This window comes from Leuciscus leuciscus (assembly GCF_965113295.1).
Source record: "Leuciscus leuciscus genome assembly, chromosome: 15".
Classification (NCBI taxonomy): Eukaryota; Metazoa; Chordata; class Actinopteri; order Cypriniformes; family Leuciscidae; genus Leuciscus; species Leuciscus leuciscus.
The window spans coordinates 6,938,870-6,960,044 of record NC_138739.1 but is presented as its reverse complement, the minus strand read 5'-3'; the positions used below and the strand labels follow the sequence as shown (position 1 = coordinate 6,960,044).

Sequence of the window (21,175 nt, the reverse complement as noted above, 5' to 3'; positions counted from 1 at the left end):
ATATGATGATGTTCTTGATGGGAGATTCAGAGACAGACTGAAGCTGGACAATCAAACTGGATCTCTGACCATCACAAACACCACAACTGAACATGCTGGAGATTATAAACTACTGATGATGTTAGCAAGAGGAAGATTGTCATCAAAAGTATTCAGAGTTTCTGTTTTTGGTGAGTAAAGATATTTTTTCTTCTCCTTCAAATATTCTTATTTACTATTTACATGTTGAATTGTTGAATCGTTTACAGTTTGAGATGACAGACTGTATAAAAACTCACTTGGAACTGAATATAAGATTGTTGATTAGATTTGATCATATTTCTGTGTATTCAGAAATATTAGTTGATGTCAGCGCTGATATTAGTGTTTATTGACTGATCTGATCTCAGTTTGATGTGTTTATTCCTCAGACTCTGTCCACTGTTGTGGTCCTACTGAAGCTGTGATCCGATTGGTCCTCTCTGCTCTGGTGGGCGTGGCTACTGTCATTCTTGTGGTTTATGAGATCAGATCCAGAAGAGCTGAACGAGATCAAGCACATATTCACACATCAGGTACATGATTGATGATCTCATTTCTCACAAACTGATTTTGCATATATAAATGTATGTCAGATATATTTATGCCTTGATATATTAATCTTTTTCAGGAAGTATTGAAATCTAAAGCAGAACGCTGAACTTTAAAGGTTCTTCAAGTGTGTTTTTGTTCTTCTAGTGTTTTTTTCATAATAAATACTGATGATTATTTGAGTTTGTGCTCTCTTTCAGTGTCAGATTTTAACAGTGTCACTTTATTGTTTATATTTCACTTTATTGTTTATAACTTCTCTCAAGTACAAAGTAATAATAATAAAGAGACACAGATCTCACTTTACTACTGCTGTATATTTGTCATATGTATTTTCTTGCCTTTATCAATAAAGTTTCTCACTCTGAGGTTCAAGAGTCTCTCATGATTTATTCAGAGGAATACAAACTTGATGTATATTTTAAATATTTCAGCAGTGTACCGTATACAGCTTTATTTCTACTTTTTTAACAGGTGCTTCTTAAAGCCTATCTGTAAAAACATTATTTAATATATTTTTAATATTTCCAATTAGTTTGTTTGTGTTTTGCAATAAATTCCAGTATAAACAACATATACTTCTAAAATATTATTTTTTTTAAATGTTTTTAAATCGTATTAACTCATAAAACTAACTCTGTTACATGTTCTAGTTGCAGATTTACTGCAAGAAAAATATACAATACCGTGTTAAGCAGGCTTATGCACAATTCAGAATTGAATTGAGAATGACTCCTGAATTCCAATTCAATTCTTGAATTTGAATTGAATTTGAATTAAAGGAAGCAGAATTGCAATTCAATAAAAATTCAAAGAAATTAATATACATATTTTAAGTGAAGCGTTTAACAATTAAGCTTTACAGTATACAGTATGTCAGATATGATTGCATTACATATTCTATAAATTATATTAGTTTGAACTGAAAATAAATTAATTTAATAATAAATCATTTATTTCAAGAATTTTATCATTATCTATATTTTAGAACAAAATGTATGCAGGGTTGAGGAGTGACTAGTTACATGTAATAAAATTATATTATTAAATTACAAAATTAATGTAATTAATGTAATTATATTTAGTTGTATTACTGAGGTAAAATGTGTAATTCAATTAGTTGATTCAATCCAAATAAAGTAATCCAAACCACATTTATAATGGGTAACTTATAACAGTGAGCAATTACATTTCCAAGTAACAGATTCAACACATTCTTTCTGTTGTGTGACTGTGTTGGAATTTCTTTGAATTGCCATGAATTTAATTCCACTTCCTGTCATTCCAATTCCAATTCATATTCAACTTCCTGTGGGGCGGAGTCAATTCAATTCAAATTCTGAAATTCTGAATTTTGCACAAGCCTGGTGTTAAGTTCGTGTTACAGATCACATGCAGCAGCACATATATATTTCTTGTTTATTATCACTTCAAGGATCTCACGATACTTGTTTTTTTTATTTTTTTTTATGCATTTTTAATAACAACAAAACATAATTTACATACAGGAGTACATATAACCATACAGGTGTCTGTCGAGGTACTGTTGACGGCAACACAAGTGTGGGACTCGAGGTGATACCAGGGTCTTCCACAGAGAAAGAGTACGAAGCATCTGTGCGTAACCCTTATATCTCACAGATAGTTGCTCAGAGGGAAGTCTCTGCTCCTGAGGATCCAGAATATGGATATGTCCAATATGTCCTGGCCTAAACTGGGTCAGACTGAGGGCGACTCCATACCAGACATTTTTGCCCCCAAAGCAAACTTGAAAGTGTGTGTCTACAGCCTCATCCCTCATATTACTGTAGACTTCAAGGAGGGGAACCGAAGGCTCCTACACCCCAACTCGTCACCACACAGATTTAACTCCGCACAGCTAAATAAAACAGGCTGGTGGCAGACTAATAATTAATATTTCTGATGTAAAGATGTCTGTGAAACATGTAAAGTTGCACAGAAGAAAGCCCAAAAGGACCTGCCCTGTACAGTTTAAGAATCTGTAGCCATAGTAGAGGACTATTAATTTGTTGAACAGACCTGAGCGACAACTGATGACGTCACACGCTCAGACTTGCTTGACCAATCGGCGGAAGGGGGCGTGTCAGGCCGCCCACATGTGGAAAACGAATTTTGAGGTCATTTATTCGTTTTTTGCCTGTGAAATAAAAAACGAAAAATCAAGCCGAAATCTCGTTTTTTTACGTTTTTTTGAAAAAACGAATAAAGGGGTGACTTCCGTTTTTGGTTTATAAACGAAAAACGAATTGACTGAAGTTCAAAGACTCTCTTCATTCTTTGTTCAAAAAGGAATAACGATAAAATGATCGCCAAAAACGAAAAACGGGCCGTTTTTAATTGTTTTTTCGTTTTTTGATTCTGACACCAAAAACGGTTATTTGGTTTTTCGTTTTGAAACCAAAATCCGTGTATCATTCGTTCAGTCGTTTTTTGAATTAATATTGAATATAGAAAAATGAGAAAACTGTTCCTTTTTCGTTTTTTCATTTTTTACAAAAAAACGAAAAACAAGAATTCAGCTGGATTTCTCGTTTTTCGTTCTCAGTTAGAAAAATGAATAAACAGCTTGAATATTCTATTTCTACACGTGGGCGGGAATTAAACGCCCCTTTCCTCTGATTTGTCAGCCGAAGATCAAACTGTTCCGTCATCAGTTCTGCACAGCAGAATAAGAGTCCTCCGTTGTGCGGATTCTTAACGTATTTATTGCAACTACATTTAATCTTTTTCTCATCAAACCACCAGACTAACGAATGTCTTGACACAACCCGTACCGGGGAATAGACTAGATAGGGCTTTCTTCTGTGTATATATAAATTCACCTACGATTTGCATCAGCCGGCTGTTAAGGCCAATTTATACTTCTGCGTCGAGTGTACGCCGTAGTGTACGTCGTAGGCTACGCACGTAGGCGACGCCGTCGTGAGCATTTATACTTCTGCGAATGTCTGTGTTGCTCTGCAGTTACACCGCCGAAGCGCTAGTTGGCGCGGGTGGGTTTTAATGTTCCACTGTGTTTACATTCCTCGCGGCTGTTTTGAGTTTAGGTTTCTACGAGCAATGGCGACTGAAGGAGTCATACAGATGGCTGTATTTCCGCACTTCTTCAAGCAATCTCTCGGTCACTTGGTCTATTTCCATGGCTCTTCACTGATCTTCAGAATTTAAAAATGGCGGGCGGGCGGTGCAGAGTGCAGAAGATCATTCCGGAAATGCGTAGGAGGAAACGCGATGCTATCCAGCCGACCAATCACAGATCTTGCGGTCCGCGTCGCCGCGACGCGTAGTTACATTTTTGAGGAGGTGCGCGTCAGGGTACGGCGAAGGGTACGACGTATGGTACACGTCAATGCGTATGCTACGCCGTACCTTCTACGCACACCCGACGCAGAAGTATAAATTGGCCTTTAGCCTATCATTGTCGCACTCGCCCAGTAATTAATATATATATATATATATATATATATATATATATATATAAATTAAGATATAAATCAATATAATTAGTTGTAAATTAAATATTTTTAACACTAATACAAAAAGAAAAGAATAAGGCATTGACTATATAACTGGCCTATATTAACGTTAACGTATAAACTGTCATTCAGACTGACTAGCCTATCTAACAACTGGAGAAGTTTTATGATGTAGTTTTATGATGTAATACATGTGTTTTATTAAAATGTATTATAATTTATATCTCTAGGATGCACGCTTGTGCGTGGCGCGTCGGGTCATGTTGAGAGGGAAACGCGCGCGTCAGATCGTTGTAAAAAAAGCATATTCATAAATAGTGTAAAAGACCGGTAAATAAAATACAACATTAACATTATAAACACTATTAATAACATAATATGCGTATTTTAACGAGAAACTGAAACTGTACAGAGCAGACGTTGGTTTCGGGCATCTCTCATTCAGCCTATCCATATTTGCAATGCAACATTTGGATGCTAATTAATAATGTAAAGAAGGCTTCGTACTTCATTCGAGTCCCAATACTACACGTAAATCAGCATCTCCACAGTAAGGGAAATTAGTTTGGAATGTCAACAGACCAATTAAGCAGAATAACGTTTTATATGTTTGGTTGACTGTTTTATTTTAATAACGAACAGGCTGCGACACCCGACATCACTTGGATGTGTTGCTCAACAGGGGATTTAATAGCTACTGTCGTTTAATACTCTCATTCGAAACAGTAACATTTATATGTCTATTTGTGTACTTTCAAAATGACTACAACATATCATGCCTTTGAAATTATTATATAAGAATAATTATTATTATAAATGATTATTATATTCTTTCTGGCGCACACCAAAAATCAACCAAAATAGCCTACAGCCAATAGCCTTCTTGGCGTGCCTATATATTTTTGAAGGTCAACATTAAGATTAATCACAGCGTGCTTGTTAAAAAAAAAAAAAAACTGTGACTTGACTTTACAATCCGGAAAATAGCAAATTATTTCACGGACCCCCTGGCACTTGAGAACTCCTGGTCTACACAGAAGAAAGCCCCGTCTAGTCTATTCCCCGGTACGGGTTGTGTCAAGACATTCGTTAGTCTGGTGGTTTGATGAGAAAAAGATTAAATGTAGTTGCAATAAATACGTTAAGAATCCGCACAACGGAGGACTCTTATTCTGCTGTGCAGAACTGATGACGGAACAGTTTGATCTTCGGCTGACAAATCAGAGGAAATGGGCGTTTAATTCCCGCCCATGTGTAGAAATCGAATATTCAAGCTGTTTATTCATTTTTTCTAACTGAGAACGAAAAACGAGAAATCCAGCTGAATTCTTGTTTTTCGTTTTTTTGTAAAAAATGAAAAAACGAAAAAGGAACCGTTTTCTCATTTTTCTATATTCAATATTAATTCAAAAAACGACTGAACGTCTCGGTTACGTATGTAACCCTCGTTCCCTGAGTGGGGAACGGAGACGTTACGTCGGATGACGACGAATGGGGTTTCGCTTAGAAAGCCTATCATCTTCGAGTATATAAAACGAGCCAATGGCAAAGAAATGCCATGGGTCTGCGGAATTTGCATAGCGTAAGTCCGCCCCACCCTGGGGGTATATAAGGAAGTACGCTGGCAACATGCAGATATGTCTTCGCTGAGGAGCCGAGACTGAACTCAGGCGTTCCAGCAGTACAGCGGAAGTGGCAGGGAGACGTAACGTCTCCGTTCCCCACTCAGGGAACGAGGGTTACATACGTAACCGAGACGTTCCCTTTCGTAGTCACTCCGAGTTACGTCGGATGACGACGAATGGGGTTCCCAGTGTAATCACGCCACCTTCTCGACTGTCTTCCAGTGCCCTGCGTAAGTGTGAGCTCCCTGTCGTGAGAATGGCACGGACGAAGGACTCCTACTTAACACAGGATTATACCAAGGTACACTGGGAAGCATATCTCAGTGGAAATATGCAATCATGCCCAACCCGAAGTGGGGGACTTGGAATACACATATGACCCCGGAGGGCTGCATATGGAGAAACACTGGGGTATCCAACCGCAGGTGGAATATTTCAACCCCAGGGGTGGCAAGGGTGGCTTGCCAAGGGAAAGACACATGCTCAGAGAGGCTTACAGTGGAAATACACATGTGGGGGTCGCCCAGAGGGGGAACCATGCACATGGAGGCACCTAGCCAAGCGCGAAAGCTGCCGGTGGCAAACTCTGGCGTTGACATCGTCAGTGCTGGAGGAGACTCAGGGCTTATGAGGCTCACCTGAGGAATAATCGCACGTATCCCGTCCGTGGAGAGGAATGGCAAGCAAGCGAAGACACCTGAGCAGAATCTATTACCGGCTAGTTGAAGCGAGTACATGAGAAGAAACTGGCTCCACTCGGAGATTGTAGAATCTCGCGAATGTGTTAGGTGTCGCCCAGCCTGCAGCTCTGCAAATGTCTGTTAGCGAGGCGCCATGCGCTAGAGCCCAAGAGGATGCCACACTCCGGGTGGAGTGGGCCGTCACACCAAGGGGGCATGGTCGACCTTGCTGCTGGTAAGCCAAAGCAATGGCGTCCACTATCCAGTGAGACAACCTTTGCTTGGAGAGAGCCTTTCCCTTCAGCTTCCCACCATGACAGACAAAGAGCTGGTCAGAGGTCCTGAAACACTGCGTTCTGTCTACGTAAGCACGGAGGGCGCGTACTGGACAGAGCAGTGCCAAGGCTGGGTCTGCCTCCTCCAAGGGCAGCGCTTGCAGGTTCACCACCTGGTCTCGAAAGGGTGTGGTGGGAACCTTGGGCACATATCCAGGCCGGGGTCTCAGGATCACGTGAGAGTTAGCCGGCCCGAATTCCAGGCACGCTTCGTCAACCGAAAATGCCTGCAGGTCCCCTACCCTCTTGATAGAGGCCAATGCAACCAGGAGCGCTGTCTTCATAGACAGGAACTTAAGCTCCACTGATTGCAGAGGCTCAAAGGGAGCACTCTGCAGGGCAGTTAAAACCACTGAGAGGTCCCAAGAGGGAACGAGAGGAGGGCGAGGAGGATTCAGTCTCCTCGCTCCTCTCAGGAACCTGATGATCAGGTCGTGCTTTCCAACGGACTTACCTTCGACTGCGTCGTGATGTGCGGCAATGGCGGCAACATACACTTTCAGGGTGGAGGGAGACAGCCTTCGCTCCAACCCTTCTTGCAGGAAGGAAAGCACGACACTGATCGGGCATTTCGTGGGTTCTTGATGTTTAGAAGAACACCAGTTGACGAAGAGGTTCCACTTCAACGCATAGACGCACGTCTCGTGGACGATGCTCTAGCGGAAGTGATGGTAGCCACCACCGCTGGTGGTAGGGTACTCAAACCTACCTCGTCCCATCCAGGAGCCACACGTGGAGGTTCCAAAGATCGGGATGAGGGTGCCCCGTCCCTGAGAAAGCAGGTCCTTCCTCAGAGGAATAGGCCAGGGAGGTTCTGTCGCGAGGAGTACTAGTTCTGGGAACCAGGTGCGGTTGGGCCAATACGGGGCAACCAATATCACCTGCTCCTCGTCCTCCCTGATCTTGCGCAAAGTCTGCGCAAGAAGGCTCACTGGGGGAAACGCATACTTGCGTAGGCCCCGCGGCCAGCTGTGCGCCAGTGCATCCGTGCCGAGCGTGCCCTCGGTCAGGGAATAGAACAGGTCGCAATGGGACGAGTCGTGGGAGGCAAACAGATCTATCTGAGCGTCCCCGAACTGATCCCAAATCAGCTGGACCGACTGGGGATGGAGTCTCCATTCTCCAGCGAGAGGCCGAAACCGAGACAGCTCGTCGGCCGCACGGTTCAGCTCTCCCGGGATATAAATGGCTCGAAGCGACCTCAGATGCTTCTGACTCCATATAAGGAGGTGGCGGGCGAGTTGCGACATACGGCGGGAGCGTAGACCACCTTGACGGTTGATGTACGCTACTGTGGCGGTATTGTCTGATCGGACTAGTACGTGTTGACCCCTGAGCAACGCCCGGAAGCGGTGCAAGGCAAGGCGTACAGCCAGCAACTCGAGGCAATTGACATGCCAAAGGCGTTGGGGACCTGTCCAGGAGCCCGCGGCAGCATGTCCATTGCACATGGCGCCCCAGCCCGTGGTGGAGGCATCCGTTGATACAACAACATGCCTGGAAGCTCGTTCTAAGGGCACTCCGGCCCGTAGAAAACTGAGGTTCGACCACGGGGTGAAGGTCTGACGGCAGGCCGGAGTCACTGGGACTCGGAGCGTGCCGTGTTGCCATGCCCACCTCGGGACTCGATCGCGAAGCCAAAGCTGAAGCGGTCTCATATGAAGCAATCCGAGCGGCGTTACTGCGGCTGCGGATGCCATATGCCCCAGGAGCCTCTGAAAAAGTTTCAGTGGGACCGCACTCTTGCCCTCGAATTGACGAAGGCAAGTCAGCAGTGACTGCGCGCGCTCGCTCGTAAGCTGCGCGCACATGGCGACCGAGTCGATATCCATACCGAGAAAAGAGATCCTCTGCACGGGGCAGAGTTTGCTCTTCTCCCAGTTGACCCGAAGGCCCAGACGAGCTAGGTGCCGGAGCACTAGGTCCCTGTGTTCGCAAACCTGGTCTCGAGAGTGAGCTAGGATCAGCCAGTCGTCGAGATAGTTCAGGATGCGAACCCCGTGTTCCCGTAGGGGAACAAGGGCTGCCTCGACGACCTTCGTAAAGACGCGAGGAGACAGGGCTAGCCCGAAAGGGAGAACCGCGTACTGGCATGACTGCCCCTCGAAAGCAAACCGTAAGAACAGTCTGTGTCGAGGAAGAATGGAGACATGGAAGTAGGCGTCCTTCAGGTCGATCGCTGCAAACCAATCCTGCGGCCGCACACACTCGAAAATGCGTTTGGCCGTGAGCATCTTGAACGGCATCCTGTGAAGGGAGCGGTTCAAGACGCGCAGGTCCAGGATTGGTCGTAACCCACCGGTTTTCTTCGGTACAATGAAGTAAGGGCTGTAGAAGCCGGACCTCATTTCGGCTGGAGGGACAATCTCGATCGCACCCTTCGCCAGTAGGGTAGCAACCTCCGCTCTCATGACAGGGGCATTGCCACCGACCATTGTCAAGCGGACTCCCCTGAAACGGGGAGGAGATCGCGCGAACTGAATCGCGTAGCCGAGCCTGATGGTCCTCGCGACCCAGCGGGACAGTCTGGGAAGCTCTAGCCAGGCTCCCAAAAACTGTACCAGCGGGGTCATGCGGACCACAGACGTACCCTCGGTGGTGCAGCGAGGCGGAATGACCGGCCCAGGCGTGGGTGGCATAGCGGCCCGGTGCGGGGGCACGGTCATTAGCCGCGTCCTGCCAGAGGATGCCAGGGGAGGACCAGCGTCCCACGGGGGCATGCTCTGGCAGGGGTCTGGCGACAGAGGGGGATGAGAGTGGCGAGGCCCGTGAGCGTCGCGCACTGTCATCCGAGAACTCTGTGTGCTCAGAGATGGGAATGTCAGTTCTGTCTTTAACCACATTAGGGTGCTGCCCGTCGAGGGACGAGCAGCGGGGGTGGGAAAACCAAGGATTCTCCCCCGGCCCTCCACCGGGGGAAGGAGCGGCCCTGCTACCGTCTCCTGCACAGAACTGAAGGCCATCTCTGAGCAGCCCGTCTCAGGAGCGCCGCTTGGCCTGGCGTTTAGCGGGGCGCGGGGCTGGAGGGGGCTGTGACGCCTTCCTGCGGTTTCCTCCACGAGGCGGCCCAGATGGAGGCTGCTGCTGGGGCCGTCCGGGAGGGAGGGGAACCGCAGGAGGGCGTCCACGGCGGCGAGCGGGCTGAGGCGCCTGTGCCGACGGCTGGGGGGCAGCAGCGGGCCGTCGGGGCAGGACATGTTTAAGAGCCTCAGTCTGCTTCTGGGCAGCCGAGAACTGCTGGGCAAAGTCCTCGACTGCCCCGCCGAAGAGGCCAGCCTGGGATATGGGGGTGTCGAGGAACCGGGTTCGCTCGGCCTCCCGCATATCAGCCAGGTTGAGCCACAGATGTCTCTCCTGGACCACACAGGTGGACATCACCTGACCCAGGGAGCGTGCGGTCACCTTCGTCGCCCGGAGAGCGAGGTCGGTGGCGGCACGCAGCTCATCAAAGAGCCCTGGGTCAGTCCTCCCCTCGTGCATGTCACGCAACATCTGGGCCTGGTAGACCTGGAGTGTCGCCATGGCATGCAGTGAGGAGGCTGCCTGCCCCGCAGCTCTATAGGCCTTCGCCACAAGGGTGGAGAAGAACCTACAGGCTTTGGAGGGGTGCTTTGGGTCGCCGCGGGAAGAAGCACTCTGGGGACATAATTGCATGGCCACAGAGCGTTCAACCTGGGGAACCCCAGTGTACCCTTTGGCAGCCGCCTGATCGAGAGGAGGAAAGGCGGAGGAGGCCGTCGAGCGATCACGGGAAGACAGGGGTGCCTTCCAGGACCTCGAGACCTCCTCATGCACGTCCGGGAAGAAAGGAATTGGGGTCGGGCGCTGACGAGGATCAGCGGCCGCACCCAAAAACCAATCGTCCAGCTGCGAGCGCACTGGACCGGGTGGCGGGGACCACTCGAGACCAATGGCCGCGGCTGCCCGGGAAAGCATGGCCGTCAGCTCGGGATCAGACTCGGGCAATGCTGGGACACCCGAGGGTGGCAGCACAGCCGAATCTTCCTCTCCCGAGGACTCCTGCCCACCTTGTGATGCAGCGATCGACATAGAATCTTCCTCTGGAGCGCCGAATGAGACCCGCGGCAAGTCAGAGGACTGTACCGCGGGCTCATTCGAACGACTCGCGGGTTGCACGGCGCTAGAGGACGGTGTGGAGCGTGGAATAGTCGGCGCTTTGTTCCACACCGTAACCCTCAGGTCACCCTGGCCGCCAGCCGAAGTACCAGCCCTCTCGGAGCTCGTAGATCGGGGTGCGGATGAGGGGACTCTCACACGAAGATCATTGAGTCTCGACCGCAACCGTGCGATGGGCATGTTCCCGCAGTGGGAACATGACTCATCCAGAAACGCTGCCTTAGCGTGCTCGATACCCAGACACACAAGACAGCGATTGTGCCCATCAGAGTCAGAAACTAGAAGACCGCAACCAGAAGTGCACGGGCGAGGCATCTTTAAAAAGACGTGCCGCGTGCAAGCTCTTTTAGAAAGGAGTTTTTCTCCACAAGTGTTGAAGCGACCAGGGAGATGAACACACAAACTCTGGCAAATCACTGCACAGATAAGCAGGGAATGTGCACTCGCTGGAACTCGCTGTCACACCAACACCCGGAGAGAGGCTCGTCTCGAAGAGAAATAGAGATAACTCAGAATTGGCTGTGGAGTGAAGTGAATCAACTTGGCTCCGAAGCGAAAACATATCTGCATGTTGCCAGCGTACTTCCTTACATACCCCCAGGGTGGGGCGGACTTACGCTATGCAAATTCCGCAGACCCATGGCATTTCTTTGCCATTGGCTCGTTTTATATACTCGAAGATGATAGGCTTTCTAAGCGAAACCCCATTCGTCGTCATCCGACGTAACTCGGAGTGACTACGAAAGGGAACGAATGATACACGGATTAACCAAAAACAGAAAAACGGTATTTTCGTTTTATAATTACAAACGAATTACGGATTATCCAGAGATCCCCTGACCCTTTAAGATGTTTTTAACACGTTATTGGTCAGTTTGTTTCTGTTGAAAGTGTCACCATTGACTTACAGGAAGTTGAGGCCTACTGGAGCTCAAAGTGACAATGTTCAGAGTGTGAATTAATCAGCTAAGAAAGAGTTAGACAGTCACACATTAACACTTAAAGATGTGCAGTTATTTTAGCTGACGGTGGAGTTTCACTTCACTTTACTACAGAGCAGCTTCACATCAGCGCGTCTGTCAATTTATTACTGAACCAGTTTTGAAGAGTTTGTCTTTTCATTTTGTGGACTGAAACCGATGAAGATGTTTAACCCTGTTTTGCTCTGCTTGTGTTTCTGGCGTCTGGATGGTGAGTTTAAATGTGTTTTTATGACTTCAGTTCTGATATCATGTGGTTAAAAAATATTCACTGTTATTCTCATATAGAAGTAATTCATCTGTTGACATTTTTTTATTAAAATAACTAGCATGGATAAGAGCAGCAATAACCACCCTTAGGGTAAACAGAACAGAACCAACATGAAGGTATTGCAGATATCATTAATTCAAGATTTTAAGTACATAATTCGAGAATTTATTCTGATTCAAAGGGCAATCAGAAGGCCAAATCCTGACTGACGAGAGGAGGAGCTGGGGAAGGAGGAGGGGGAGAGAGGAGGAGCTGGGGAGGGGGAGGGGGAGGTGGAGCTGGGGAGGGAAGAGGGTAATTCACTCCTGAGAAACGCGATAGCTGCTGATAATACTGAAGGAGCTTATATATGAATACAGTGATAGGCGTCGTATTCCTATAGGTAGACGTGGATCAGCTGATGCGAGCTTGACTAATGTGACCAGCCAGAACTGACGCTACGCTTAATAAATGTGCTCAGCATTCTGCAACAAATATATGTTAATTTTTTCTTGACTATTTAACCTTTTCATGCATGAATTATGATAACCTCAGTCAGGATTTTTTTTTCCTATGTGTTCCTTGCTCTTAGGGCATGAAAAACAAGTTTTTTGTTTTTTTTTGTGCATATTAATTTAGACGACTAGACAGCATGCATTTATGGTTTAAACTGAAGACATACTGTATTAAACATAATACAGTAATAACACAGCAATATTGTGTGTATTTAACAAACCAATCAATACAAATATATAAAATCATGTGAAAACTATCAAATATATACAAAAAATATAAATGTGAAATATTTCAAAGGCAATTGAACTTCATACAAGTTGAACTTCACGTATCTTTGATATCAGACGTGATTCCATCAGAGATCTCTACAGCCTGTCAAGGACAGGTACAACTGTGGAAACCACTCAGATGCTCCCTCCAGTTTACTGGAATATGTCAATTTACCCTTATTAGCTGATAATTCTGATTATGTTCAAGATGGACACATTTCTAACATAGCTCTCCTCTGAGAAAACCTAGCGATCAGGTGTTTTCAATCTCATCTGAAATGAGCAGTGTTGGGTAACGCATTACAAGTAACATGCACAACGCAATCAGATTACTTTGTTGATGTTATGAGTTAAGTTATGCATTACAAGTAACCTGCATTATGTAATCAGATTACTTTTTGATGTTACGAGTAAAGTAATCCATTAAAAGTAATGTACATTACGTAATCAGATTACTTTTTTGAAGTAGTGAGTAAAGTAATGCATTACAAGTCACATACATTATGTAATCACAATACTTTTTTAATGTTTCATGTTAAATGTCAAATTACATTCTAATAACAAAAATACATTTATTTACAGTCAAAAACAGTTTTCAAAACCAAAAGTCACAGTATGAATTGTAGATAAAATATAGCCATTGATGTGTGAGGTCCACTATAGTGGACAGATGATTAATCAGAATTTAATTTTGATATAACTCATTAGATATTGTCTGATGCAGCAGCATTTTTTTTTTTTTTTTTCTGCAAGAATCTCCTAGGATAGAAGGAATGGGTGGATATTCCAGAGCAACTTGGCATTTCTGACTGACCATTGGCCATCATGGTTTGGAGGGGAAAAAATTCGAAAAACAATGGCTTGGCAATGTATAGGCTTGGCAATGTATATAACGAGCCCAAAAGAGCCCACGTCACTCCTCTGTTCATCTCTCTGCACTGGCTACCTCTCGCTGCTCGCATCAAGTTCAAGGCATTGACGCTTGCTTACAGAACTATCACAGGCTCAGCTCCCTCCTACTTTCACTCACTCCTACGAGTCTACACCCCTACCAGAAGCCAACGATCGGCCAATGAGCGACGTCTCGTGGTTCCATCACAGAAAGCCACTAAATCTCTTTCCAGAACATTCTCATTCACAGTTCCATGCTGGTGGAACGCTCTCCCCACCCTCATCCGGAATGCAGAATCCCTGACAACATTCAAAAGACAGCTGAAAACCCATCTCTTCCGTGAGCACTTAACCTCTTAAAAAAAAACAAAAAAACGTCCCTTTCCCTTTAAAAACCTCGCTTATCGGGCTTATGCTACTCTGAATAATGCCTGAACTTCGTATTTTGAGCACTTCTTGCGTTGTTTTTGCCTCTTCATGATGACTCGCTTAACTTAGTCCTAATCTGTCAGTCGCTTTGGATAAAAGCGTCTGCTAAATGACTAAATGTAAATGTAAATGTATAGGATGATGCACCAGGGTCGACTGAAGAGGTTGATGTGCAACTATGCCATCGGTTCCCAACAGGGGGGTCGCGGCCCACAAGGGGGCCTCAGCGAGCACTGTGGGGGGTCGCGTCATATTTTGAAAAGTTTTGAGCAATTTGCATTAAATAAAAGTCCTTAACTTTTTTCTGTTCAAAATGTATATAATGAGCGAGTTCATCATGAATCCATTTTCCAAACCGTGTTTTTGTCTTATCCTGAACCACTATGGTACACCTATAATAAGTGATTACATTGGGACTATTTTACCCTGGTTCAGATCGCTGCCGCTGCGGAGTAGCCCAGTACCTGCGTGACTCGTCATAGACGCACACAGAGAGAGAAGTAGTTCCGGCTACAATGTTCTTCCGAAAGACGCATTATTCTGTTAATAAACGCATGTTTGTTATCGCTCGCTATAGCGCCAAAAGCGTCAAAAGTAAAGCCTCACATTGATAAAGCCTCACAAATAACATGCAAGTATTGAGGCCCCAGACAGAAGTCATTTAGTAATAGCCTATATTCATTCTTTTTTTACCTACACACAAATGTGAATACTGATATTTTTGTTATTGCATTTAAATTAGGGAAAATTTATAGGCTACTCCTAGGCTTAAATTTTTAAATTACAAAGGGCCTACTAATGTTTTTGTTATTGTATTTTCAATATTATAGGCTATTATTTGTGCATAAACATATCTGTTTATAGTAAACATACCGTTTGTTTGAAAACAACATATTTTGTCATCCTTGCTGCAAGCTTACAAGAGCGAAAATATCATTAAATGTGAAGGGGGGCCCTAAAATATTTTCTTGGGGAAAAGGGGGTCTCAGACAAAAAAAGGTTGGGAACCACTGAACTATGCCATCAAACCCATGCAAATGCAAGAAAATACTTTTTTAATAGCTGTCCACTGTAGTGACCTCTATGCATGAAAGGGTTAAAGTCGTAAAGTGAGCAGTATAAATTAAAATGAAGCGCATAGATTCGACAGGCATGTATTCATAATACTAAGCAGGGCAGCCGGTCTCGGATCCTCCTCAGCTCAACAGCGCCACACGTTCTTCCAGTGTAAATCTGTGGTGGAAAATGGAACTGCAGCGCACTCTAATTGAGAGCCATTAGTGCAGATTTCAGACTGACCCGCTTATTTAACTTACGTAAACCTTGCTCTAGAACACGACGATATCAGTCCGCTTCAGCTATGTGTATATTAGTCTGTATCAGGTCAGTAACTATTTGGCGTGTCTGTTCTCCCTATATAGAGTAGCGTATGAAATTAAAGAAAGCAAGTGAATAGCTTTACGTGAATAGCCTTTATTTACAGCAATTATTTTATGTTTGTTTTATGTTTGTTCTGAGCAAGGTTATAATCGTTAACGAAAACGAACGAAAAAACGAAAACTAGGTGGGAAAAAAACATTGTCGTTAACTGAAATAAAAATAAAAACGAGGCAATTCAAAAAACGATAAACTGTAATGTCTGTTTGGCAAAACTAACTAAAATAAAATAACATTTTTGAGTTTTCGTCTTTGTCAATGTCTTTTATAGATCAAAACATCGGCCGCCACATATTGCGTTTCGTTATTCATCCTTTCCCTGCTCTCCCTCCGTCTCTCTGTCACTCACGCGTCTCTCAAGCGCTCACACACGCACACACACACACACACACACACACAGCCCCTCCCCTCCGTGCACACCGCATCTCCATGAAAACGAGTGTTCGTTGAAATCAAGTTCGCTAAAGGTTGGTATCTCGTGAACACCTTTACACAATAAAAAGTGGTATAAATGTATTTTAAATTCTGAATAATATTTTGGCAGTGTGTTAATGTCGACCAGCGATTGCGCCTTCTTTAGAAAGTTAACTAGTCGCAAGTTTGAGGTAAAATGCAGTTGGGTTGTCGATGTCAAAACACCATAAGCTGTGATTCAAAAATTAAATAATGTTATGTCATGTTTTTACTCTTACACTGAATATTTCCTGCTTCAGTCCAGATTATTGAGTTGTATTGTATAGGGTAAATTTAGTATAGGGTGTGAAAATTGTACAGCTGTGGGATATGTTTTTTTTTTTTTCTCAGAATGAGCTCCACTTGTGTGGCTCAAAAATGGGTTGAACACAAACTGCATGTATGTCTTCTTCAGTCTGTTGGCTATTTAGTTTTTTTCCTGGCACACGTCACTTACACATTTTGCACTTACTGCGGAGTCTTGTGTAGCCTAGACTGTTTACATATTTTTCCTCACTGGAATTAGGCTACAAAACGTGCAATTTTCTAAAAACAACATTCGGACGCAATAAATACTATATAATGGCATTTCTATGCGTTTGTCTTGTGTAAAGTCTGTCAATCATCATTAGAGCGCCACCCTCAGGCGGAATAACACAAGGAGGACATTAGATTTCTGCCAAAAGTGTGTTTCTGATGTGTTCAGCGATTAGGATATAAAGCTTACAAAGTGTTTATCATAAACTAAGACCCGGAATCTGCCCTACCTAAATTTACAGCCAGGAGCCGCTACTGGTTTGTGCTGTTGCAAAATATTATTAATTTCACAGTTAAATGATTAAATGTATTTTAGTGAAGCTTCATTAAAACAACATCAAGTGATTTTAAAGCTTTAATCTGTGAAAAACTCTGTTTTCAGGAGTGTTTAGAGTTAATGGTGTTTGGCTAGTGTCAGTGAAAGAGGGAGATTCAATCACTCTAAACTCTGACACTGAAATGAAGGATGATGATCTGATCCAGTGGAAGTTTGGATATAGCATCACTTTAATAGCTGAAATCAATAAACGGGCCGACAGAATCACTGTATATGATGATGTTCTTGATGGGAGATTCAGAGACAGACTGAAGCTGGACAATCAAACTGGATCTCTGACCATCACAAACACCACAATGAAACATGCTGGATATTATAAAATACTGACCAACAGTGCAAGAAAGAGTTTCGATCTCACAGTCTCTGGTGAGTTAAACATTTATTTCACCTGTTTTATGTTTTAATCAGCACAGAAATACAATTATTATTCCAAACTCCATTTTGCTTTTGTTGTTTGATGATATTCACTTCCAATTTAAACTTCAAACTATTTATTTTAGTAAACCATATCAAAAAAAAAAACTGTTTCTGTTTGTTATGTGTGTTTTGTGAGACAGTAGTGAAGGAAATATCAGTAAATAAGGGAGATTTTGTCACTCTACACAATGATCTTACTGAAATGAAGGATGACGATCGGATTCAGTGGAGTTTTGAATATGGACCTGTAATCGCTGAAGTCAATAAACGGGCCGACAGAATCACTGTATATGATGATGTTCTTGATGGGAGATTCAGAGACAGACTGAAGCTGGACAAAACTGGATCTCTGACCATCACAAACACCACAACCACAGACTCTGGAGTTTATGAACTTGACATCAACTATATGAAGATGATTTTCATTCTCACTTTCTACGGTGAGTTAAATTTCATTTCTCTTTCAATTTGGTTCACCTCGGCATTGCGTTTGCTAACGCTTATGGAAAACCCCTTCCTCCAAGTACTAAAACCCTATAAGTTCAGAATACTCACATTTTGAACGTGCAGGCGGCTTTAACATATCAATATTATTCTGTGAAGCAGGGGAGTCTCAAGACGTTAACATTATTGCCCTGCTTTGACGTTAAAATTACACTCTAAGCAGTGACTCTACAATAGCATTCAAAATGTGCATTCAAAAGCACTGGGGAAGCACAGCTTTACTGTTCTGTGTAAAAACAGTGTTTGCCAATGATTGAAACATGTCTTCATCATGATATTCAAACAATCAAAAAGCATATAAGAAATGTTCACAGATGTTTGATTTGCTTACAAGTTGTTACATTAAGTTTGCTCCGGTCGCTTGCGAGTGTCCGCCAATGTTGAATGGATTCTTCTGATAACGCTGGTTAGAGCAACTGTGACGTAGTACTGTTCGGGTTTACAGTGTATTTAATCACGGCGGTAACACCCGAAATATGGGCGGGCTTCCCACACTATATAAGGTGGAGCTTGAACGTCATTCATTCAAGAAACTTTTCCTTCAGTCAACCTTCTGCAAGAAGCCTATCATCAAGCAAGACTTATAATGATCCACACGCTCAGTGGACAACGTCTTCTCGTCCCTTGCTGTGTTCTGGGGAGCCTTAAGGATGAAGATAAGGATGGCCTTTCACAATTGCTGGGCATGAGACGTGACAAGTCAAGTCACCTTTATTTATATAGCGCTTTTTACAATACAGAGTGTTTCAAAGCAGCTTTACAGCGATAACAGGAACAAACAAAGTTTGTTTCTAGAAGAAAATAGCATCACAGTCCAGCTTAAAGGGATATGTTCCAATGAACTGCAGTAGCCAAGGCAACTTCTATTGTATATATCTATACCCGCCCGCGCTCTCAGATCACTTGGACGTGGCTGTGTACAAGAGGTAAAAACGATATAAATACTGTTCGTTTTCTCGCTCGTTTCGTGTCTTGGGCCATCAATGTGTACTTACGATGGGGAATTGTTTAATTTGGACGATGGGGAATTGTTTTAATTTGGACTCTGTGCATGCTCTTTGAGACAGTGACCATAGACCTGCATTATATGACTGACAGACAAGAACGGTTTGACCTAAAAATATAAAAATTGAAACTACTGCGGAAAAAAAGACACCTACATCTTGGATGCCCTTGAGGTAAGCTAAAACATACCAAAATTTAATTTCAAAGTGAACTATCCCTTTAAGTTCAGTGATGGCTTATTTTTGTTGTAAAAAAGTTGTATTAATTTAGTTCATTTATATATATATATAGCTGCTCTGGAGAAAACCGTGATGTCATCGTCCAGCTCAGTTCAGTTCTCATATAATGGTGTCAATGCAGGCAGATCAATAATATTGTTGAATTTTAAATTTAATGTCCTCAACTAAGCAAGCCAAAGGCGAAAAAAGGTGACAAAGCCGAAATAGGCGACAGTGGCAAGCCTTGGGAGAAACCAGGCTCAGTTGGGGGTCCACAGAAAGTACTGCCACTGCCAGAAAGTAGAGGACACCGCACCATAATGAGCACGAGCATATCATACTTGTGAAGAACTATCTGCGATCGACAATACGTTTACATGCAAACAAACAATCCATTAGTAAACGGATTGACGGCTCAATCGGACAGAAAAGCCTTCATCTAAACACCTTAATCTATCGGGGTGGTTTATTCTTTTTCTAATCCAATCGAGAGCACATGTAAACACTTGATCGTACTGAAAACCGAAACTGAAAGGACTGCGCATGTGCAATGGCATATGGCGTGCAGAACGAGCTGTTCTTCCTGTTAATAAAGTGTCATATGAGTTTCCCGTCGTTCTAAAATTCTCCTTTCACTCAGCGTCTGTAAAGTGGAGCTGGACAACGTCCCACCAGTCTTTGTTCTTTCGGATTCGTATCCACAGACGACTGGTTTTGGGCGCGGGGAGGGGCATTTTACTGCGTGATAATAAAATGACTACATCGTGTGTCTTCTGTCTGGGGGATCGGATTGCCCGCACTGCGGAGATATGAGTCTCTGGACTCTCGGGCCTCTTGTGGGCATCGTACAAGGCGAACTTAGAACTGAATCGAAAGGGAACGTCTCCAGTTACTCACATAACTTCCCTAAGACTAAGGAACGATACATTGCATGTACTGCTGTGTCAACTAGCTCGGGATCTTGCAATATCAAGTTGCTTCAGTCAAAATTTTTAATGAATGACGTTCAAGTGCCACCTTGTATAGTGGTGGAAGCCCCCCCCCCCCATATTTTGCGCTCTTGAACACCATTTGCCTGTGTTACTGGCGTGATAAATTAAGGCTTCTGTAGTATTTGGAGGAAGGGGTTTCTCCATTAGCATTAGCAAACGCAATATATCGTTCCCTCATCTCAGGGAACTGAGGTTACGTGAGTAACCATAGATGTTTCACTTATTTTAGTTATTCAAGCTTTAAAGTTGATCTAAAGAAGTATTTGATCATGATTAATTAGTTAAAATTACTAATTAGCATTTTATTTTACATCAATAGCATCTAGGTTTATGTTTAACTTTCTATATCAAGTTGTTTAAATGCTTTACTTTTGATGTTAAAGTTTATTGACTGAGCTGATCTCAGTTTGATGTTTTTATTTCTCAGACTCTGAGACCAACTGTTGTGGTCCTACTGAAGCTGTGATCCGATTGGTCTTCTGTGCTCTGGTGGGCGTGGCTACTGTCATTATTGTGGTTTATGAGATCAGATCCAGAAGAGCTGAAAAAGATCAAGCACAAATTCAAACATCAGGTACCTAATTGATGTAATTTCTCAAAAAACGATTTTTCATATATATTTGTGAGTTTTAATAATTTATGCCTTTATATGTTTATCTTTTTCAGAAAGTATTGAAATTTAAAGCAGAACACTGAACTTCAAGTGTGTTCTTGTTCCTCTAGTGTTTTTGTCACAAATACTGATGATTATTTGTGCTTGTGCTCTCTCTTTCAGTGTCAGATTTAAAAAATTCCAATTTGAAAGGCATTTTTTGTTTATATTTCTCTACAAGACACAGATATCCATTTACTACGACTTCTGTATATTTACTCTATGTGTTTGCTTGCCTTTAGCAATAAAGCTTTCTCACTCTAAGGTTCAAAGTCTCTCCATGTTTTCTTACATTTATTATGTCAAGCGCCCCTTGGAGGAATAGTAATTTTATGTAAGCAATCAGTGTGCTGTATTGTGTGCATTCCTGTTATCTCGGAACTGAGGTTACGTTAGTAACCGACTGAGCGTACTATCTATATGGTTCACTCATAATGCGTCACT

At 43.5% G+C, this 21,175-nt stretch overlaps 2 protein-coding genes across 2 annotated transcripts in view; both read left to right on the top strand.

Annotated features, from left to right (window-relative positions):
* LOC309474951 (uncharacterized protein) overlaps nucleotides 1–21,175 on the top strand; it is a gene marked incomplete at both ends in the record, with an annotated part of 355,810 nt that overhangs the window by 3,308 nt on the left and 331,327 nt on the right. The window lies entirely within an intron of this gene.
* On the top strand, nucleotides 11,851–20,801 carry LOC309476181 (uncharacterized protein). Its single transcript, XM_082139429.1, has 5 exons — nucleotides 11,851–12,035; nucleotides 16,989–17,309; nucleotides 17,501–17,800; nucleotides 20,507–20,653; nucleotides 20,746–20,801. Exons 1-5 carry the CDS (start codon nucleotides 11,984–11,986, stop codon nucleotides 20,760–20,762), a joined length of 837 nt encoding a protein of 278 aa, XP_081995555.1. The 5' UTR covers nucleotides 11,851–11,983; the 3' UTR covers nucleotides 20,763–20,801.

Excerpts from the sequence above, each read along its gene's own strand:
- LOC309476181 (XM_082139429.1), top strand. The coding sequence starts at position 11,984 with ATGAAGATGTTTAACCCTGTTTTGCTCTGCTTGTGTTTCTGGCGTCTG. Across the intron at positions 12,036-16,988 it reads GTGTTTCTGGCGTCTGGATG|GAGTGTTTAGAGTTAATGGT; the intron begins GTGAGTTTAAAT and ends CTCTGTTTTCAG. Across the intron at positions 17,310-17,500 it reads TTTCGATCTCACAGTCTCTG|TAGTGAAGGAAATATCAGTA; the intron begins GTGAGTTAAACA and ends TTTGTGAGACAG.